This window comes from Chrysoperla carnea, chromosome 5 (genome assembly GCF_905475395.1).
Source record: "Chrysoperla carnea chromosome 5, inChrCarn1.1, whole genome shotgun sequence".
Classification (NCBI taxonomy): Eukaryota; Metazoa; Arthropoda; class Insecta; order Neuroptera; family Chrysopidae; genus Chrysoperla; species Chrysoperla carnea.
The window spans coordinates 26,182,255-26,206,844 of record NC_058341.1 but is presented as its reverse complement, the minus strand read 5'-3'; the positions used below and the strand labels follow the sequence as shown (position 1 = coordinate 26,206,844).

At 27.3% G+C, this 24,590-nt stretch overlaps 2 protein-coding genes across 2 annotated transcripts; one reads left to right on the top strand and one right to left on the bottom strand.

Annotated features, from left to right (window-relative positions):
* Positions 1 to 13,752: 13,752 nt before the first annotated feature.
* On the bottom strand, positions 13,753 to 18,339 carry LOC123301832 (solute carrier family 35 member F5). The gene is made up of 9 exons (XM_044884744.1): positions 18,095 to 18,339; positions 17,894 to 18,031; positions 17,765 to 17,821; positions 16,398 to 16,658; positions 15,931 to 16,113; positions 15,454 to 15,610; positions 14,445 to 14,604; positions 14,132 to 14,377; positions 13,753 to 13,958 (listed from the first exon to the last, which is right to left on the bottom strand). Exons 1-9 carry the CDS (start codon positions 18,230 to 18,232, stop codon positions 13,886 to 13,888), a joined length of 1,413 nt encoding a protein of 470 aa, XP_044740679.1. The 5' UTR covers positions 18,233 to 18,339; the 3' UTR covers positions 13,753 to 13,885.
* Positions 18,340 to 20,090: 1,751 nt separating this feature from the next.
* On the top strand, positions 20,091 to 24,099 carry LOC123301074 (Bardet-Biedl syndrome 4 protein homolog). The gene is made up of 9 exons (XM_044883803.1): positions 20,091 to 20,169; positions 20,251 to 20,393; positions 21,924 to 22,036; positions 22,140 to 22,397; positions 22,459 to 22,612; positions 22,799 to 22,921; positions 23,142 to 23,313; positions 23,617 to 23,819; positions 23,944 to 24,099. The coding sequence occupies exons 1-9, from the start codon at positions 20,091 to 20,093 to the stop codon at positions 24,097 to 24,099; spliced, it is 1,401 nt and encodes a 466-aa protein (XP_044739738.1).
* The last annotated feature ends 491 nt before the right edge of the window (positions 24,100 to 24,590 follow it).

Below are 24,590 nucleotides of genomic sequence, written 5' to 3'. Positions count from 1 at the left end.
TAGCACCTCATGTGCGGAATTTCGATTGACCAATTATACCATCTGAAAGGTCAGAAATTGGTCATAAAAGGTCAGTTGGTCTCATTAATTGGTCAGCATCAGAAAATTTTTTATTAAAGATTGAAAAAACTCCACCTATGCGCGATCGGGAAGCATTCGCTGATAATTGGTCAGCTAATATAAATAATTGGTCAGTTTATATTCAAAAAATAATATAATTTCGAAAAAATTTTCAATTTTTTCAACATTTGTACTAGGAGAACATAAGTGGGAATTAGTAGTTCCTGATAAGGAGAAAGGTGAGTAAGTGTTTTCACCCCGAAAGTCTAAAATTTTATTTTGGCAGAAAGTTATTGGTCTGCCCACTAGAGGTCACACTCACCAAACACGGGTGTGCAGACCACTAACTTTCTGACTTACGAGGTGACAACAATTGCCTTGCTATCAGGTACTACTTATTCCGTCCGTCCTTGATGTTCTCCTAGTAGAAATGTGAAAAAAATTGAAGTTTTTGAACGAAAAAAAACTAATTTTTTCATCATTTACTAGGCAAACATGCTGTGGTGGAAATTTGAAAAAAAATGAAAATAAAAAACAGATTTTGCTTAAAAGATTTAATGAACTTTTTTTTAATATATGTCCTCACCTAGTTTCGAACCAAGGGACTATTTATTCGAAGTCAGATTCGCTAACCATTATACCATTAGGGCTCTGTTATTCGTACTAATAAATAATTATATTCATATTTTCGACTTTCTTAAATTATAACAAAAAGTAAAACTCATTTTTGGAAAATTTTGAGTAGTATTATTACAAAAAAAAATGGCAAACGAAGTTTGAAATACTTACCTAACGTGAAGTTCGAAATACTCACCTATTTTTAACTGAAATAATATTGTATAGCTACAGAGAGATGGGGAAAAATAAAATAAAAACAGGGTTTGAGTTTTCAACTTTATTTAAATGAAATCAAAATACATAAAAACTATTTACGAATTACTTGCACATAATTCCATATAATTAATTTCATCTTAAAAAAATTTTTTTGCATCAACTTTTTTTTTACAAACCAAATACCACACAAAAATAAAATGAAAATCCAAAAAGAATATTACGTATTTACAATCCAACTTCTTTATCTCACCTATATTTTATAAGAATTTGTTTGTACCTTTACTAAAAAAAAATTAATTAGTTAATTAATAATTTTGTTCTGAAAGGAAAAATGGGATAGAATAAAATAAAACAAAATTTAAAATATATAACGATATTTATTTATTCATATTAATTTGAAAACGTTATCCCGAAAATTGATTTTTTACTATATAAAATAACCATTATTATTATTCATTCAAATTTTTTATAGGTGACATATGTACAAATATATATAATACAAGTGAAAACAAACAATTGACTGAGTTAATTGTTGAAATACCATGCATAGTCAGTGTTGATTTATTTATCACATTACACATACAAACATGTGACACATACATAACTGATAATCAAGTATAGTACCTATTATAAAATTTCCGCCTAATTGGCGCCCTCACGAGTAAACAGTGATGTTTATGAAAAAAAATTTTACATTTAAACTTTTGTTCTATCTCTAACGGTTTACAAGATGGGTCCTACGGACCCAAGACCAATTCACCTATGATGCTCATTTACGAATAATAATGTAATCAAAAGCAAGTGCTATACCCACAGAGCCAATCTGCTTATTGATAACCATATAATTAACTTGATACCTTAATTAAATAATTAATTAATTGATAATTTTTTTTCTGAAAAAAAAAAATAGAATAGAAAATTTACATGATTTTTAAGAGTGAGATATATTTTTGATTTGATTTTTGTACATATTTTTTAATATTTTGTAACATTAGAACATGATTTTAAAGAGTGAGATATATTCATGATTATTTAAATTCCCACCCCTTGACAAAATAATGATTTATGACATATGTATAATTGACATTATTTAAGGCAAGGGGGCGGGTTATATAGATAATTTTAACAATAAAAAGAGTGGAAAATTTAAACAACAGGAAAAATTCATTTAATTTAAAAGTAAAAATATATTATCCACACCAGGATACGAACCACCTTACATTGGTTTCATAGGCAAGTGCTATACCCACCCTGCCACCACCCGGCTTATATGTAACAATATAATTAACTTAATACTTACCTTTACTAAATAATTGATAATTTTGTTCTGAAAGAAAAAATAGGAAAGAAAATTAAAAAAAAAAAACAAAATTTAAAATATATAACGATTTTTATTTATTTATAACTTCTTAATAATTAATTATATTAAATGACATCACAAGTCGATGTAGAAATTCTTAACAAACAATTCTTTTTTTCATTCGCCTCAATCCGATGAATTGATACAGAGATATTAAAAAACAGTCACCAAAGAAAACAATGTAGAGATTAGTACCGCGTACAATGTAGAGAAGGTTGTGCGGATCTTTACAGAACAGAAAAATTCCGTTCCTGTATTTTTTACAACGAAAACAAACCTATTAAAAAAATTAGCCTTTTCCCAAAACTACATTACTATTTTTAATTACAAGTCATGTGCGATCAATTTGATTCAACAGAAATCATTTGGGGAAAATACATTTTTAGAATTCAAAGTAGACGATTCACTGCAAAAATAAAATAATCAACTAGTAAACACAAATGTTTATTGCAGTACAAATACAAAATACAGATACAAAAATTTAATAAATCCCCGAGTTCGTAATTAATTATAAACTTGTAAACCAATCATTCAAATTTTCGGAAAGTCTTTGAAATATTCGAATTAGAGTTTTATCTTTTGATTTTATAAAATAATTTTCAATTAATTCATTGAACACACATTGTAAAAATAATGAAAATGTTATTAAGGTCGTTGCAGCAGAACAACAGGCTATTGCGAAAACCATGTATGTCATTATTACACCATAATCTACAATTCCTGCGTCATCTTGATGAGCTATTGCAATAAAAAATTGAATAGGAATAAAATTTTAATAAAATCTGTCATATTGGCATGCTCGAGTTACATGCCAACCATAAAAATAGTATAAATAGTATTGGATAGTATAAAAAATAGTATGTATCTTGACAGGCTTTTGGTTCGGACCTTTGAATCTAGGAAAAAAAATTTCCAAAATTTTGACGACTCTGACCTCGATAGAATATTGAGGATTTGAGAATGTTACATTGAGATATTCATGCCTTCAAGGTTGTTTTCAAGTAAGACCCAGACATATGGGTAAGCCGCGGAATTCCTTTTATTATTATTCTTTTTTAGCCTTTGGGGGCTAAAACTTTTTATATGTAATTGGAATCCCTCTCATTATGGTCTTTGGAAACTAACAAATTTTATACGTAGTTAATAGCTGTAAAAGTTTTAAAAAGGACTGCTAGAATTGTTCATTGCTAAAAACTCTTTTTCCACAACTTTTACTAGGTTCGACACCAAAAAGAAATCTATCTAAATCGAGTTATACCAAAATTTTCCAAGGTTAGCAATATTAAATTATATATAAATGAAGGGGGCTTAAATGTATAAATTTTACCTTTATTTTGTGACATTTCGCTGTTTCAAATTTTACAGATAATTTAATTTTTTTTTAAATATATTTTATATTAATTTTTATTGCATTTTGACATTTAATTTTTACAATTTATAATATTTTGTTTAATTCTACACACTGCAAAATTTTTCTTAGATACAATAAATCTTGAAATTTTGTCTTTCGGAATTTTTTCAAAATAAATATTTGTTAATTAATTGGATTACCACACATGGATAAATTTATAAAGGGAAATTGCATAGCGCTACACAATAAAGAGGAAACATTAAAATTGATTAATGACTGACTTGATCTAGTAGTAAGATGCTTATCACGGATGTAGAAAATTTGTGTTTGATTCCTAGACCATGTTAATTTTTGGACCCAATTCTGTACTTAATAATTAAAACTGAATTTTATAAAAAAATAGAAGTATAGAGTCCTCGTTATAAAGAATTGTTGTATTAAGTAATTATCGCAGTAGAAAAGCTCTGTTAATTAATATTTTTAGAATTTACCGTTATACTGTTAATATTTTAATATGTTCGAAATTTTAGAAAACTACGGACCAAAAACGAGATACAACTTTCTTAATTACTGTTTTTAATTTTGAGAATTTCTTGATCAATATAACATGCGACCTTCCTTTTACTGAAAACAATGAGATTTTTCTTTTTGAGCACGGATATCGCAATCTCCTCAAAAATAAGAGTTTCTTCAGAGAAAGTTATAACATCCATTAAATCAGAATCCAAACACTTGTATTTTTGAAAGTATAAAAAGTATCAAATTCTTACCTTGAAATTTCGCCTCGTTAATAAATGTTTAATTAAATCATATCCATCTGATAAACATATTTTTCTGCTTTTACCAACAATATAATTTCTTACTAGCTCCTTGTACACGGATTGTGAGAATATTGAAAATGTAATAATTGCAGTTGAAGCCACACAACACGCTATCATGAATAGCACATACGTAATAATAATTCCAGGGTCTTTAGGAATGAACAAAAATTATCCAAAAACGAGAAAACTACAAGAGCTGTGTCGTCAAAAAAAATTGCTAACATAGAGAACGGAATGCAACCAATCCAGATTGTGCTGAGAATCCACGTATTGCTGAGTTAAGACGATTATTTTACCGTCAATGTGTTGACAATGTACTCGATTTTTTCCTTGTATATTGGATTTTTACAAGCTAAGAAGGTACCTCGATAAATTTCTCCTTTATCGTATATATCACTTCGGAAATACTGAGAGCAGAATGTTAAGACTATCAGACAGTGATAGAAAAAAATCAATTTTGTACAGCCTGCTAATGCTAGGAGACATATATACAGCCATAAGCGACAGAAAAATGTATAAAATAACATGCATAACGCGAAACAGAACTTTTTACAGTCTGTCATTCACATGATGTCACCACTTAAAAGTGTAACATATTAAAAAACTTCCAAACACGTTTCTGTGTTTTACAGCCGAACATACGGCGAGTCATGTAAAATCATCTGTCCAAATACTGTGCATTTGTGCACACATATTTTTAATTCTCTATTTTTTTTGGCGCCACAGAATTCGTATACAATTTGTTTAGAACAATAAAATGCTACCTCTTGCTTTAAACATATTTTATTCTTACTTGAAACAATTTATATTTTTCAAAGGACGTTAATTTTCAAAAATTTGACATTGTTTTATCTCTCATTATAAATAATAAATAATTTATAATTAAAATTTTTGTTTAGACTGAATTATATTTGCTTGGATACGACTAGCGAGGTTTATTCTTTTTAGCTTAATCAGTTAATACACACGTTTTAAGCGTAGTAGAATTTGGTAATATGTTCGGCCCATTTTGCATGATATGAAAGCTTTGTAAATGTTTTATACTTTGATGCCTCCCAACTTTTGGCTTTGGAAGGTCTAATACTTACAATAGTCATTAAATAAAATAACTCTTAGGATTGAAATGCTAAACCGCCGCCACTGCCACCCTCACATACATTTTGATCTGTAATTTTGAATATATATATTTATAGTATGTCTCCCGATAAATAATACAGTAACCTTGTTTTAAAATACGGGGTAGTCTGCATCAAATCCGGTAGTTCTGATTTTGACGTACCTAAAATTAAAAAAAACGACTTTTTGAAAGTAAGATTAGTACTATCACCTTAATAACAAAATCAGCCACTAACTGGTCATTAATTGGAGAAGGTAAAAAAACTTACCTACAAAGACTGTATTGTGCTCGAATAATTTTTCACTGAAATAAATTTTAAATAAGCAAGACATAATTTACATACATAAATTATATATTTGCCATGTAGAATAGGAACGTGCTACATTTCAAAAAAATTTCAGTACAACGAAATATAATATTTTTAGATCAACTACAAGTAATTTAAATAATTTTTCATGTTTTTTTATAATAGTAAAGGGTTTTTTTTACTTTAAACTATAAACTGTATTTTATCACAGTGGAGCACATATTTGTATTTAATAATATCTAACTATAATTAACAAAAAAAAGTTCTATGTACAAAATATATACGAACATTCAAATAAAAAATACTTGTTAAAAACCTTATCGGAATGTAAATAAAGCTTTATTAACAAAATCATTTCGAATTGTAGTTGAAAGTTTATATGACTAGTTTTTTTTCTCACGTCTAACACTGAAAAATATAGTTAGAAACGTAAGTGACAGATAAAATTAGAAGCTTACAAAAATTATTGTTTTCAATTTTATAGACGTTTAACGATTTCACGTTTAACGTTTTCTCTGCTATGTAATTTATGTAGCATGATAATACTGGCTTGTAAGGAAATTTGAAAACCCAAACATTTAAATAAGCCTGCCCATACAATTTTTTACTGCATTTGATAATTTCTAAGTTCTGTTAAGTTTTTGAAAGTGTCCGAGTAGAAACTGTCATAAAGATATTCCATTTAAATTTTAATAAAACAGTAGCCAATTAAATATCTTTATTGTTTTTAAAACAAATTGTTTCCGGATACTATTATTGCACGAAAAATCACATAAACACGTTAATTAAAAATTAAAATTATATGAGCAGGGTCTTGTATTCATGCACCTCTTGCATTTAATAGTTTCCAGTTTAATAAAAATTTAAGAATCATTTGGAGATCAAAATTATCTAAATATAAATAAAGTCTAGTTTTACTTTTCTTTAGGGTTTTGAAAATTTGTTTACAAGAAAAATATTTCATCTCCATGATTTTGTTAATTTTTTTCTAATACTTAACTAAATGTTAATTTTTTATTCTGACTAGTCTCTAAAATATTGTTTAAGAATACAAAAAAATAAACACAGATTGTGCTTTGAATGTAATAATTAAAATGGTTTTATAAAATATCATGTCTAATTAATTATTTTAAAATTATTCATATTGTATGTACCAACAAACCTATATTAAATATAGACCAGTAATACATGTTCTCTTGTAAATTTTCCCACATAGAAATTTCCATGTGAGTGTGGATGTCTATTATGTAATTCAATAATAGACAGTTTTATATTTCTATACTGTTTATTAACAACAAGATTCAGATGTTGTTTCTGTCTATGATCTTAAATTCAATCCAACAGCTAGATTATATTAAAATGTTGGCTGCTAATTGATGACATATTAAATTGGATTGACACGCTGTATAAGATGATGTCAGTTTATACTTAATATAAGTTTGTGGCCTTGATATAAATTATGCGATCGATTATCATATTCATATGTTCAACAATAAAAAAAGTTTTTAACAATTTCGGCACGCACTGGTAGCTATAATTACTTGAATATATTGTAATATATAATTTTAATTTAATTGGCTTCAGTTTTCCCTCGTTTGAGTCAGTTTATGTTATGTATTATACTAGCCAAATGTAATACACAGATTTGCAGAGGCGCATGCGAAAAATACAATTTTTCGACTATCCGGTCGCGGTCGATTTTGTTCTATATCATTGATGACATTGTTTGTGCTCACATGTAATTAATGAATCAATTGATTTAAATTATCTGACCGAACGATGAGTACTAGTATTGAAGATATAAGTTAATGAAAATCATATAGTACACGGTAAGATGAATATTTTTGCCCAATTATTGGAAATAAAACACGAGACAAAATGAATCTCTTTCTAAATGGTCTATGTAACTAAAGCCAATTAAATAAAGCATAAATAAGCTTATAAATATAAACAAATAAAATTTGTTAGTACGCAATCTCTTCCACAAAAATACAATATATATTTACTCATAGTTCTGTATACGTTGGTGGTTAGATATTATAAACAAAACATTTGCTGATTTCTATGCTTAGCAAACTATTCTAGTAAACCACATTTTTGTACAAAATTGTCTACCATTAATTAATTATATAATATTAAGCAAGCGATTTATAAAATTTATAAAATATTTTATGCGCAAAGTCATATTGTATCTCTGTTTTTAAGATTCAATTATGCCGTTAAACAAAATTAATAATTTTCACTTATTTTTACATTCAGATAGATTCAATATTTTTTTTCTTTTAAATTAACAACCAATATTTAGTACGCAGATGTAAAAAAATAATACAGCAATATACTTAACTAACTACATATATATTTATTACTAGTGAGTCCCCTTAATATACGGAGGTACTTGAGTATATGATACCAAGTTGGAGATATAATTTTTCACACACGTAGTAACTATAATAGTGAGATACATGCGGTTGCTATTCAGTTATTAATATTTATTTGTCGAATTATATTCGAGAAGCAATTAACCTATACAGGGTTTGATTGAATGTCTTTTGATGTTTTTACTATTTCGGCAAAAGGATATTTTTCAGATTTTTAAATGTCTAACAATCGTTAAAAGGTCGATTGGAATAGAGGAACTTCTTTATGGTACGGCTTCCTTGCCATCGGTGTAGAATATAGATGAGAAAGACATTCTTTTCAGATGTAATTAAAAAAAACTATGACTTGAAGACTTTACTCAAGAAGCAAGTCGTTTAGATTGACTCAATAACTTTACGATCCTAATTACCATCTGTAAATATTTCTAAAATATTTAGGCGACTTAGCATCTTATACTGGAGTAACTTCGAATATGAATGGGTTTAAGTATTTAAAAAAATAACAAAATAATCCTAAAAATATTTATATAGCCTCTGACAACTAGTTATACTGTATAAGAAAACAGATTAATAATACTAGAAAAAATGTGTGACATTAAGATGGATTGTAATTAGAATTTGTTATCGTGTCATTTCTAAGTCGTATTGAAATTTAGTCTTGTTTTATTATTGTCATACTTCTGTCGTAAAATTACAAAATGCATTTTGGAATGTTTAATTCGTAATAAATTTAATATTTTTTTTTTTTAAATAATGTCATTTATGATAAAATATTTTAATATTAAAAAAAAAAAAATATCAAAGAAAATATGAAGATTATGAAATAAATTCAAATCGATTTTACTTGAAGATTATAATTGCCAAAAATAAATTACGTTAGCCAATCAGAAGGAATTTATTTTTGGGCGGTAAATTTTTGTGTTTTATTTTAATATTTATATTAATATTATGAAACGTTATTTTGTTAGTGTAAAATTTAGCTCATACGCACTCAAAATAGGAAATTAACGGAAATGCCCTTTTCTAAAAGTCTCGTTTCAGCTGAATTATTTCGTTCCTTCAGAGTTTTGAGAGATTTATCATTAGCAATTATTATAATATAACATTTAGACTTAGGTTGATGTAAAGCCTGAAATATTTATTAATAATAGTTCTAATTTTGGTTACTATTTAATTTGTTTCGTTTATTGAAGAATATATTTCATAATCGTTGAAAATATTATTTCAACTACGAATTAATTTTAACAAGATTCAATACGTCTTTAAGCACATCAACAAAATTTATTATTATATAATATAAAATTGTGTCCTTAACGTTATTGAATTATTTTGCTTGTAACAAATTCAGATTTTTATGGACATTTTTTATATTTTATTATGATACGTCAAATAAAGATTATTTAACAATTCAACAGTTAATTTTTGATTAAAATGAAAAAAAAAGAGTAATAAAGTGGTTATTTCCAACATTAGAATTGGGTGATTTCGAAGGGATTTTTTTTTTTAAATTCCTTAAGTACTTTAATAGACAGTTTTTGAACCATGGGCAAATAATCGTTAATCGTTAATCGTTAAAAATACTTATGTGGCTCTGTAAAAATCAATATTTCCAAATTTTGTAAATATTAATCCTTTGCATGTTTTTGAAGAATATGTAAATTTTCCTCTAATTGATCTAGAATTGAAGATCAAGGTAATTTAATACATTTAACCTTGATGTGTTAGGTGTTTGTAGTGTTTTAAAAGAAGCTATCAGTCCTTCTCGTATCCACGATATGGTTTGGAAATAATATTGGTCGCCGATTCCGTTTATGAATATAAAGTTAAAATAGTTCCTAAGCTCGTAATAAGCACTCCTTAAAGTGCGCCTATTTATTTTAAGTTACAAGATGAACATAAATCAAAAACTATCTACCAAAATTTACGAAATCTACCATTTCTAACTCATAATTATAGCATATATATTGTTGAGACCATGAGAGAATATAAACAACGACTTTATAAAGAATAAATTTTAATAAATTTAAATAATAATATAGATTATCAAATTTATATTAGCAAATATTCATTGTTTTTTAAATTGGTCTAATAATTTTTTTAACGATTATGATCAACGTCATAATATATGAGCACTTAGTTTTTTTTGAAATTTTTTTAAAAATAAAATCAAACAAAATTTAACGAAAAAACATAAAATTTAAAATTTTTCATTTGTAGAAAGACACATTAGTAGTCATTATTATTATATATATTGCACAAAATTTCTTTTTAAATAAATTGGTTAATAAATGTGATTTTTTATAATATACAAATCTGTTAAAATTTTATGGTCGTTTGGGAATGATAAAATGAGGCAACGGAGTTTTTCAGATTTCAACACCGCCTAACTTCCTTATTTAATTAAGAGTTCATTTTAATGTAGGTTTTTATGAATACGTAACCAAATTTCTTGCTAAGTGGACGCATAACGAGGTGAAAGAGAACGCGATATCTTATATATTTCTTTAAATTGTAGTTTTATTAGCGCAGAAAATCTGTCAACGCTAAAACGAATACTATCTAATATATTTCTTGTCTGTGTACACAGTAAACCTAGTAGCACATTTTACGAGTTAAAACAGATTTGTAGATTACAAAAATAGTTATATTGATTATAAATATCGCAAATCACACTTTTCTGTATACAGCGTTTATAAAATTGTCTTTGACGCAATATAAACGCGTCCTTGTTTTTTTTTAAATTATGCTTGTACATCTTAATAGGTATTTATCCATAGGTAAGAAGAATATATATGTATTATTTTATATTATGTACCAGTTAATATGGATTAGGCGCATAAAAAGTGACGTCCGAGTTCAATTTTTTATCGGAAAATGTCAGTTAGCTATTCTAAACCCATTTTAGACGCGAATTTTCAAATATTAAATTATTTGGATATAATATAGCTAAAAATCGAAAAAATTTAGGCCTGTTCCTAAATACAAGCCGTCATAATAACCATCACGGATTGTCTTTAACATTAGGTTTTCGGATTTCCAGATTATTTAAATACGCCGCGCCGTTAAGATATCTTAAGATATGTTTTAAATGAAGAATTTCAACATTTTGAATAAAAATTAAACTGGGGTGTAACTTTTTGTGCACCAATGAGTTGAGTGGGCTTTTATAAATGGACAATTACTATTATTTTGGATTTTAAAAAATTGATAGAAAAATTAAAAGACGATTCTTTTAATATAATTTACCTAATAAAATAGTATTATAAATCTATACAGTACACATTTATGAAAACCGTCTTTTAATTTTTTATTTAACACTAACTCGAATCATTTGACAGCAAGAAATAATATTATTATTAAGAAATTCGAATATTTCATCCTCGAATGTATTTCATTGTATTTTCGGTTTAATCCGAATTGGACAAAGTAAATGCTTTTGTTCGAGTGAGTAATAGACAATTCGCACGAGTTACTCACACTATTTTTACATACAATGATTTTCCGTGCAATAATAAATAGCTAATTGTAATTATCCATTGAGCGCGACTTTCTTGTCTAACTCAAATCGTAATTTGAGTGCGACAAGTAAATTTGACTCATTCATTGTCTCACGGAAAACAATGCGAAAAGAGTGTACTTCAAAAATTTGAATGTACTCAGTGTACAACAGAGCGCCATTTAAAAAATCTAGGTGATATTCGTTTTCGGTTAGACCAAAAATACAATAAAATATTTGATAATGTTACCAAATAGCACACATGCGCTTAAACTATCTTTTTGAGAACGCTAATTCGCTATTTTATACCCTTTGACATTGTATAGTATTAAATCGGATCCAATGATTCAATTTAATGTTTCTAGTTTTTGTTTGTTTCTATGAAATTAAATATTATTAATATTTAAATTACATAACAGAATACATATAATTATGTATATGTTTGTACAAACAAAAATTTTATATTATTTTTATGTTTTTGAAAAAAGAAATTTAAAATGCTGTTTGTTTTGTTTTTCTTTTTGAAAATAGTAAGTTATTATATTCAAATATTACAAAAATAAATTTATGATTGGCAGTATTTTTGTGACCTTATTATATTCCAAGAATTTAATTCTAATTTTTTTTTTTTTTGTCTTAAAGACTAACTTATAAATGTGTCAACATCTAACACTATTTATCATCAAAAAATTTAAAAATAAATAAATGATCAATCAAGAATCGAACCAAAAAAAGTTACGATCATTAACTAGATATATTTGTGCGTATAACTCAAAAACTGTTGGCCGTTGTCAAAAAGTACTATAATCATACATATTACGCGCTTTTTAAAGCGACTTTCTCTGTAAATTTAGCACCACCAAGCATAGGTTATTAATTTTTGAAGAAGAAGATTTTGAAGAAATGTTCAAACAAAATTTAGCATTAACTTTTGGGTTTTAGCTAAAACGGTGAATTGATCAAAATATATCCGAATTTTATGTTAATACTTGAGCGATAAAAATAAAGTTTTGCCCAGAGGCATGGAATTTTTAAAGGTCCTGGTGTAAAAAAAAATTGAGACTTTAAGTAACCTGTTTGGGTTTTATCAAGGCAAAATATAAATATATATTTAAATACTTTAAAGATGCAAAGCTAGATATTAGGAATGTATTCTTGGATTAATAATACTGGTATTAAGCAAACAGAAATAATACTAGAGAGTTCCCCTTCCCATGGAGTTTCGAACAAAAGTCAAAACTTGTTGGAAATTTTCTGTATTCTTTCAAAAGAGTTGCCATGATTAAAATGGCGTTGTAACCTATTTTATTTACATTCCTAGGGTGGGGAAATTTTTAGCTAGTTCAATGCGAGGTGTACGGTGCACGGTACCGCCTAGCCTTCGGTAGCTGTGCCACGTTCAAAATATTTTATCATGCGACTGAAACAAATCTTTCGGAAAAATACATTGTATAACGTATACTTGTTGATATTAGATAACTATGTAAATAAGTACATAGAATAAATTTATAAAAATTTGAAAAGTGTTCTCAAAATGCGATCTAAAATTACTAACAAGATTTGTTTAGTCTTCATAACAAATTTCAACCCATCTTTATGAAAAAAACTTTCCATTGTTAATTTTTTAAAGTTTGCTTCATAAGATAATGTCTATTTGTTCGGATTAGAATTGTAGTTGATGAAGATAGCTTTAATGACTCGATTCTCGTTCTAGAAGTAAATGCCCAAATTTTTTGTTTTCCGTAGAAAAATAACATTAAATTCGATCGTATTTTACATATTATACGTAACCATTACAGTCTCTACAAATGGAGATATTCTAATACTAAAAAATTTCTTAAAGAGATCAATTTCTGTAAAAAAAATCTTTTACCCGAATATATTTTGTGATCTTTATGTGCATAATGGAAGAAATAAAAATATATTTGTCACAATTGAAATTTTTAAGTTTCTTTTTTCAAATGATAATCTTTAAATACTGTTTTTCACAGTAAAATTATAAATATATATATTTTTTTATATCACGAGTTCTATATAATACATTTTTTTAATAGTTTTGTAAATACTGACCTTGTTATTTTGGTGCCCTCGGTGATGGCGCTTATTTAAAGTTTAATGTAGATAAAATTTTATTTCATCATAATAAAATTTATTACTTTTTTCATGCCTCATGGTCATTCATGGAATTAATTCCAATTAATGCTTCTGTTTGTTCTGATTCAATATCAGGAATCCTGAAAATTTGATTTGTTTAAATTTATAATCTTTTAATATTGAATCGAATGATTCTGAGGCTTCCCTCACAAAAGTACACAATATAATAAAACCATGTAATACGTAAAAAATAAAAAAATATGCAAATATAATGGCTCCGATTAGAAGAATGGATTTGTATTTTAAAAATTACCTTAAAGTGCGTGTTTTTCGACATACAAAGAAATACCACCATCGTACAGCTTCTAAACATGGATCCCAATTATCGTAATGTGTTAGAATAGGGACGGCAAAGAAGGCAAGAAACATTGGAACGGTACCTATATAAAACATACATGGATACGATGCTTTTTTAAATATAACATCAGCTAGCATTGACATTGGGATCGTTAAACTTATTGAGATTGTCGCAATTAATGATGATGTCAAAAAGCATCCCCTAAAAATAATTTTTTTTTTAATATTTACTAAAGATTTGATATTTATCACAGACAATATTTATTTACCATAACCATAAAGCTTCTGACAGTACAGTTCCTACAAGGCCATTTAAAATAATTAATGCCCATTGATCATGATTAGGCCATTCGAATAATTCTAAATCACTGTAATGTAAAAGAAAAAACATTGGCCAAAGCAAAGTCATGTTGAATAATCCAACAAATCCTAGAAACAAATAAAATAATCAATTTTAATTCATTTAAACAGACTACATTTCTAAATTCTGAGTTATGACTCAATACTGGGATACAAGGATGCGTAAATTTTTAATGAATCACAAAATTTAAAAAAAATGTAAATTAAATCTTGCAAATTGTTTACAACAATAAATAAACTATCAAAAAGATTGAAAAACGTTGTTATTATTATTATAAGGATAGAATTGCGAGGGTCAATTTATTTTTATGAAAAAATAAAACAGAATCTTACGCATTAAGCAATAATAAAAATATTTCGTCAGTTTTGATTTTTTATTCATAAACTACAAAGAAATGCAAGTTTTTAATTCTAACAACAGTAAAAATTATCCAGATATCGATTGTTAAGTTAACTCTCTCATCTTCATGCTAAATTTCCAATACTAAATAAAAATCGAAAAAACCTTCAGTATTAAATCTTTCAAATTATTTTTGTTTTTTTCTATCAAGAATATAGTCTCCGTTTAAATGACACACATCAATCTAGAAAATCCAATTCCGATAGTGTATGTAGGAACTTTTATATTACTAGTTATTTATTATTTTATTACAGTTACTTAAGTTAATCATATTTTCTATATAAAATTGTTATACTCTCTATCGAAATTCCTTTTAGATGATAATTTTGTAGATTGATGATTTTTATTAAACGGGAGATGCGTATATTTACTTGAAAAACATCTCTCATTTACAAATAAATCTATTTAAAATTTCTGCTCCCTATTTGGAAAATAAAAGTGATCTTTCAAATCGAAGTTCCATTCTTATAATTTATCCTTTCATTCATCTAAACGAAATATTTCAAAATTATACTCACCAAAAAATAATGGTATATCCATTTTTTCTTCATTATCAACATTTCGACGTAAAAATATTAAATAGGCAGAATAAAAAAGAGCACTTATTAATGCCAGAACAATACCAGTTGGCATATGTGGAGATTTTTTTGTAAAATCGGAAAAATTAACAAGAATCTAAAATTCACAAATAATAAATAACAAAATTTACATATTTAAAAATTAATGCAAAGAATATTACAATTACTTTGAAAAGCATTAAATAGATAACGAAAGAAAGAAAGTAGTAAATAACGTAGCAGATTAAGGCATATTTTTAATCTTTAACTAATTTAATGGAGACTGCACTGGTCCCACGAATCATAATAATTTTTTTTTTTAAATCATAATATCCTGTGATAAACAAAGTAAATTCGAATTATTTGAAAACTACATTACGACCGAGTATGTACTTTGAGCAGTTGTAGCATTCTTTGATTCAAATAATGTTCACATACCAAACCACTAATACTAATAAATACTGCAATGAATTTTGATAAAGTGAATTTGTCATTAATATTTGCTGGAAAAAATCCACCAAGTATTAAAATAAATACATTTGATGCGGATATTAAAATTGTTGCAATTCCAGTTTCAGCATCAGTTAAAGCTACTTGGTACGTGTAATTTGTAATAAACCACTGAAAGTAATTTTTTATAAAATATTAAGTATGTCATTAATTACTGAATTGTTTAGCAGAAGTATTTTTGTGAAATGAATACAGAGTATCTATACTCGAAAAATGAGTTTTATCGAGAAAAATTCAAACAAAATTCATTAGATTCAAAATGGAACATTTCTTGTTTGGAATACTTTTTCGAAAACATAGATTCGGTAGAACTTGAATATTTGTGGTTAAGAGAATTTCCCTTTTATAAATTTCCAAAAAATACATCCTGCTTACATGTATAAATATTTACTTACTAGTATACAAAATGTAAATGCAATTTGTGCAACTTTAAATACAGGAAATTTTGTAGCAGCTCGGCGTGCAGCCTCACCAGCACGAACACTAGCTTGATAAGATAATCGTGCGAGTAACGCTTCTGTAGCATCTGCTTCAGACATGTGACGTACTTCAGCCAATTTATTAAATCGTACGGATCGTATTGAAGAATCATCACTTTCAGTACCAGAATTTCGTTCACGATCTGGTGTTTTCACAGGCACATACGTTGGATCACTCTAAACAAAATTATTTATTTTGACAGTTTGACTTATCGCAACTTAAAATTAAATTTAAGGTAGTTCAGGCGTAAAGAATAAGAAAAATTATTTATTATCTTTTTTTTTTAAATAAATATAAACTAACTTCAAACTGTTGAGAATATAACCTTTAAAATATTAGATGTATAAAAAGTGGAGTATCTCCCTAACTACCATTTTCTGCTCTTCAATAAAGTAATGCTTTTGCATCATATACACTTAAGAAGTTCTTTTAAAGCTTTAATCATTAGCTGCGTTTTACTGATTGAAATACTTTGTAAGCGAGCACTCACTCGCTAAAAATAGTATTAGTACCGGGACCCCAGAGTAGTGATGGATTTAGGCCTAGGTCCGTGTGGCCCGGGCCTAGGGTGGCCGTATTTGAAGGGCGGTAAAATTTATGAAATGCCAAAATTTTAGTCGCAAAAAAGTAAAGGCAATCAATTATAAAAATTGGTTCAGAATAGTTTTTATAAAAAATTTTTGATAGAAAATATTATAATCCAATTCATTAATCTACTTCTCAATCTGTGTGGGTAAGATGTTAATTTTTTAATCGATCAATGATATTCTTTATCGAGTAATGTTCTTTACTTTCTGTTCCTTTAGTGAGATTAATCTCACGTGTATGAAGCATTTTGAAATTATTTAATCCAAATGACTTTTCAATTTGTTTTTAGTGTGAAATAAAAATACCGAAGATTTGTATGTCCCTGATTAAAAAAAAAGTATGGAGAAAAAGAAAAAAGTATTGGTTTTCTAGCCAATCTAATACTTTTTTCTTTGTCTCAATATTTTCTTTTATTCAGGGGTATTGAAAAATTATATTTCAATAAATTTAGTTTAAAATAAAAAACTGGATCAAAATTAATGAAATTCATTCTATCAAAAAGGGTGGCACATCGAACGGGGCCTAGGGCGGCAGCAAGCCTAACAAATATGTACAAATACAGTTGGCCAAATTTGATTTAAAAGAATTTAAGATACAACCGAATAGCTTAATTCGTCAAATTGTATAAAACAATAAGTTTGTGTATAAACTACCTTAAAAAGTAAATAGAAAAAATTCATTTTTGCCTGCTTACCAAACTTGTGTTTGCATCTACATAAAAGTTTTCGTCTTCTGTGTTTGGATCTATGAACTAAAAATACATACAACTAGATTTAGTATATGTTGAAGGAGTGTAATTTAAAAATAGGAATATAATTTTTACCATATAAGCTGGTGGTCTATTACATGTATCTCTCCAAGGTGGCCAGAAACATAATCCTAGCAAATACAACGAAAACATAGATGTCTTAAAATATGTTGTAAAAAACGGCTTTTCAAACTGTCCATCTCGATAAATGTGCTGTAAAAATTATAATAAATTACATTTAATATTCAAAGTGAGGTCCGGTGTTCAATTTATTACCTTCGTAACCTCAGCTGAAAATACCCATATAACATTTACAAACAATAAAACTAGAAGTCCTAGTACTAGTCTTTGTGATTTTGTTAACATATCCCCCGGTCCCAAAGACGGATGTCGTAATTCAATGGAATGTTTCATTAAATACCATACATCTTATCAAAATAATTGTTACCGATTATTCACGTAAAAGGTAATTCCCTTATCAGAAGGGGTGTCACTTCATGTTTAAACTAAATAAATAAATTTGTAACGAATCATTTGGGTAATAAAAGTATACACAATTATTTTATTAAAATAATTTGTTAGTTATTTATCTTTATTATATTAGTAATATATAAAAATGTACTTTATTCAAAGTGCATTTCAAAGAACTGCCATTTTTTGTGTAAACATTATGCTAGGGATATTTGTTTGTCTTTGTCTTGACGTGTTTAATTTTAAAGTTGGTGTTCCTGGTGCTACTATGGTAGATGTAGATACATAGAGGTTAGAGGGAGAGAAGTTCTAACCTCCATGTGTAGATAGGTATTGGCATAGCTAACGTAATTTGGCCCCCACAAAATTTTTTTTCGTGTTAATTAATTATAAATCTTTTTTAATCGCTTGTTCGTCGTTTGTTCTTCATTGTTTTGATCATTAAAATTATTTGTTCGATCGTTGTTTATTTATTATTTATCAAACAATTATTTGTCATTATATTATTGATAACTTGGTAAGTATAAAATGTCAAAGGTGTAGTAGTGGCTAACCCAGTCGCCTCCGGTTACAACGTACCCCGTTTCATACCTAGCATTGTCCCGATTAATTTTTAATTAAATAAGTTATTATGTCGTGATAATGTCATTTTTTTAGATAATTATTATGAGAACCAAAAGCGACAAATAAGTAAGAAAGCGAGGTATATTTTATGTTATTTTAATTCCCACCCCCTGGAAGAAGAGTGATTTATGACATAGGTTGGAAAGTGGGACTAACATAATTAATTTTTTTTGTGAAATAACATGTTCTCGTATTACAGAATCTTATAAAATTTCATTTAACTAACAAAATTTTAAATAAACATAAAACATAAATTTTAGCATGTACAACAAAAAAGCAAGCAAAATAATTATTTTTTTAATATTTTGTAATAGGCGAATATGTTATGAAAAAGTGGGATAAAGTTTTAACATGTTCTCCTGTTTAAAATTTCAAATTTTAGTCTCAACGAGCGATTTTTTAATATTATAAACAAAAAATTTAATATTTTGTAATAGGAGAATATGAGTAAGATAAACCATATGACATGTTCTCCTGTTTAAAAGTTTCTTATTTTAGCATAACCAAGCCATTATGTACATATTTTTAATATTTTGTAGCAGGAGTACATGATTTTAAAGAGTGAGATATATTTATGATTATTTAAATTCCCACCTCCTGACAGAATATGATTTATGACATATGTATAAATGACATTATTTATGGCAAGAGGGCGGGTTATATAGATAATTTTAACTATAAAAAGAGTGGAAAATTTAAACATCAGGAAAAATTCATTTAATTTAAATTAAAAATATTATCTACAACAGGATACGAACCGGCGTACCTTGGTGTCATACGCAAGTGCTATAACCACTCTGCCAACGGACTTACAATTATAATATAATTAATTATTGAATTATTTATTATTTAGCAAATACAAAGTAATTTTGTCTTGTCTTGGGAAAAATATCATATTAAATCTGAATCTCCACATTTTTAAAATTATAGAATAGCCTTTGTATGCGCCTTCTCCACTGATTTCATGTTCGATCAGCTTTGGGTAAAATGTTTGCCCCGGCCATAACTACAGGCAGAAGTTTTTATTGTTTAGTGGAACATACTTTTATTTGCGCATACTCATTCTGATTTGAATTTTATTTAAATGTTTCCAAGGTAACAGAAATTTACAACAATAATAAAATACTTAGTAAAGTTTACTAAAATATTGTTTAAAGTTTGTTAAAAACTAATTAAGATGAATACTCATGCTATTAATGGTCGCCAAACAATGTTATCAAAAGTAAATTATAATAAAATCGGGCACACAACAAAAGGTATAAATAGCTAGTTAAATTAAATAATGATTGGCTATACAAACATAATAAATCAATTCTCTTTTTTTATATTTATTTTAGCTAATGAAGCGTTACCATTTGAACAAAAAAATTGGTTAATTTATGTTTACTATGTTAGAGGTGATTTTATAACAACACGATTTATTATTGAAAAGGAATTAGAACGAACATTTAATCGAAATATTTATGCACATTATATCAATGTAATTACAATTTGTATTATATTATAGTTTAGTTATAGATTTTATAGTTTACTGATGAACAAAGTTTTTGGTGTTCATGATATTCATTTAGTTTTTCATTCAGTTTATGCAATGTATATTACATAAATGTCATATGCATTGTATAAACTGATCTATCAAACAGATTACTATGATCGATTTTTTAAAAAAACGTACCTACGTATTCTATAATTTTGTAACCAATTTCGTACGCGATATGACTGAAGTAGCGGGTTGGATTCCCTCCGCCACAATTAATAAATAATTAATTGATAGTTGTGACTGGTTGGTGTCATGCTTTGTAAATGCATGAAGGAGGTTGTAATTAGCCTCCTAAATTAATTGAGGAGTTGAAATTAATAAGCGAAAAATGATAAAATAAATATAGAGTAACGCAATGATTTTTCGAGTGAGTGCTGGTATTTTCGACCATGCCGTTTACCATACTTAAATCCTTGATTTAAAACCGTCATCGGTCGGAAATAACTTTTGGATTTGTGATACATCCCACGTGTGGTCAATCTTTAGTTTGATATTCTTATACAATAAAACATAAATTTTTATTAGTAATTTATGTTATTAATACTTAATATCAAGTTCAAATAATTAAAAATTAATCTACCAAAAGCTTGCGTTATGGCAATGTGATTTTTATTAATAACTAATAATAATTTTAATTGTTATATTAATTTTACATACATTAAATTATCATTTTAAATCATATTTTCCCTGATAATATACGATCTGTAAGAAAATTCAATGGAGAAGAATGGGCGTGTATTATAAATCCGTTTCACCCTATACAAATTTTAGTTTAGGTTTTAGGGATGTCTGGTGAGGAGAAGTCTAGTATTTATTCGTATCATCTTTTATTTGTTGCCCGAAGTATAAGAATCAAGGAAAATTTAATTTTTTATGAAATTTTACTAACAAAACCGGAAGTATGATAAATATTTATAAAAATTTCTTATAAACTATTGATGCTGCCACTTTTGATCATTGCAATGCGGAATCAGCGGATAAAAATTGTAAAGAAACACTTAGGTAGAAAAAGGTACACTTCATATGGGGCGAGCTCCTTTGCCCGCCATAATAAAATTCATGAAGAAAATCGAATTAATATGTTTATACGATATTCTTAAATAATCTGTACAATTTTCAATAATTGAAAATATATAGTGTAGGATGACTGCTTCCAACTAGTTAGTTATATTGTTTATACATAAAGCGTACTTGTTTCACATTCAAGTTTTGTAAACACGCCTCACACATTTAATTGTTTATTATTTAAATATTCACACCATCTTATTGCATATTCTATTGTTTTACTTTGAAACTCGAAAATATTTATTATAAACTTTATTGAAATCGAAATTACAAAATTTGTACAACCTTTTAAAAAACACAACAACTTACATTTTTCCAATTTTCAAAACTAATTATTTTGTTGCTTCATTGCTTCGTTCCACTTACATTGATATGTAATGCAATTGAATTTCATAATTATTTCAGGCAAAAATGTTTAAAGATGAAGGAAAGTTACAAGAATCTTTAGAAAAATTACAAATCTGTCATAAATTAAATCCAACAAATGTGAAATATTTAAAAGAAGTTGGAAATTGCTTGTAAGAAACCAAATAACCATACTATACACTTACCGTCATTAAAAAATTTAAATACAAATGCAATAAAAAGACCCTATTTGTTAAATAAATAATTTTATTTTAGATATTTACTTAAACGATACCGACTAGCATTAGAAGCATATATTGAAACAGAGAATTTAACTGATAAACCTGATTGGGAAATTTTTCTCAATATTGGGAAATGTTTATTAAAATTAAAGGTACCTGATAAAGCTTTAGAATATGTTACTCGAGCTGCACAATTATCTCAACAAGAGGAAATTTTTTTCTTATTAAATAAATTGTTAATTTCGAAGGCCGATTTTGCTGCATCGATTACTGTTTGTAATAACGCTCTTGAGTAAATATCATAAAAATTCCGATTGTAAATTAAGTAATGAAGTAAATGAGTGATTTTTTAGGTTTTGCCCAGAAAGTGTCGACATTCTTACAGAATTGGGTCTATCTCATATACGTTTAGGGCAATCACAGTTGGCTTTTGAACGATTGGGGTCTGCTTTAGCGCTAGAGCCGTTCAATCATAAAGCATTATTAGCTATTGGATGTATAATACAGGTATGTATATGTATTTTAAATGTTTGCCATCAGATTTCCAAGGGTATATTTAAAATCGATTCGATTTATGGTTTTCGAGATTACAGATCTAGAGGGTTTGTTATCCAAAATCCAAGGCATTACGTTATAACTAAAAACATGCAGATCTCAGATTCAAGTGAATCTTATTTTTAAATAACATTGTAGAATCATGGTGATTTTGATGTTGCACTATCTAAATATCGTATCGCAGCCCAAAATATTCCACAATCGTCAGCATTATGGAATAACATTGGCCTTTGTTTCTACGCGAAACAAAAATATGTTGGGGTAAGTTTTTTTTCTTACATTATTCTTTCGAAATTCTTTGATATAGTTTCAAGAAAAAATTGTTACTACTTTACTACGTAAAAAATGCTAGTTATAATTTTTTACAATGTATTTCCCTGCGCTTCCATAATAAAAAAGAACACCATTTTAATAAAAACTAATTAACTGAAAAAATATCTATATAAAATCACGTATAATGGAAGATTTCATTTATTGTTAGGCGATAAGTTGTTTATTACGTTCACTGTGGATATCACCGTTAAATTGGAGAATTTTGTATAATCTTGGTTTAGTGCATTTATCAACACATCAACCGGCATCCGCTTTTCATTTTCTATGTGCATCCGTAAATTTACAGCCAGATTATGCGTTTTCGTTTATGCTACTAGGAAGTAAGTAAACAAATTTAAGATGTGAAAATCGATGTATCGAAAAGTATTATAATTTTGGATTGTTTAGTGTTTATCATTTTTAAATTTTCAATAACTCAAAAAAGATTAAATTAACAAATTTGTTTAAACATAATCTTTCTGCTTTAGTAACAGATATTGATACATCTTACAGACATGCATAATTTTAAATCAGGGAAATCTTCGAGGAAGTTTTTATAATAAAATATTTTAAACTCAATGTGTTTCAATATACAGGTTATTAAAACAACTAATTGTGTCAATTGCTATATTTCTTGATTTTAGTTGCTTTACGACATTTAAATGACTTCGAAAATTCACACAGAGCATTCGAACAAGCAGCCATACTATCGCCAAACGAACCAGTTATATGTTTAAACTATGCGATCAGTTTGGAGAAAAAAGGTGAATTAGAAACTGCAGCTGAAAAATTGATCCAGCTTAAAGAAATTATTGAGAGTTCAACGATGGATGTAGTTGATAAAGAGGTTTGATATTTCAACATTAATTTTGATTACCTACCTTATTAAAAATTTCAAATTCATAATTTTCTTCAATATTTCTGTGAAAATAACAAACACTACCTATATAAAGATTTTGTTCCCAATTTAGATTTTATCATCTTTTGAAAAATTATCAACAATTTTGTCGAACTTAAGAACATCTAATGATGAAATTGAAAACCCAAACACTGACGAATTTGCGGAAATTGTTGATGTGGATGTGGAACCTGAAACGAAATATTACGATGATCCCAATGAAGTTTAATTAACGATTGGAAATTATTTGAAAATTAATTAAATATTTTTGTTTGTTTTAATTAAAATACGTAAATAAAAATTTTGTTTCAAATATGTTCCTGGTGTAATTGATTGTAGAGAGCTTTACTTTGTGGAACTCCATAATAGGTTTTGAAGAAATAACTTCCAAATTTTCTTTGCTTAGTCCACTGTTTTATTTATTAATAAAACCTATGTTCCTGGTGTGTTTATAAATATAGTGCCTACATTGAAGTGGTCTCTCTTCCTACTTCCATGGTTTAGGGGTAGTTTTAATTTTGGAATCATTATTTAATTAGCAGCGTTATAACTAATTAAATTGCTTATAAAAAGTTACTGCACCATATTTCGAAAAAACGATCATGATTTATGGATTCAGCAGAAAAAAATGCGCTGAAAACCCTAGGTCGTCTTCGTGGAATTCAATTGGCTGCGAAAACCGGCTCAGCGGACGGAGTATATATCACATTTACCCCTGAT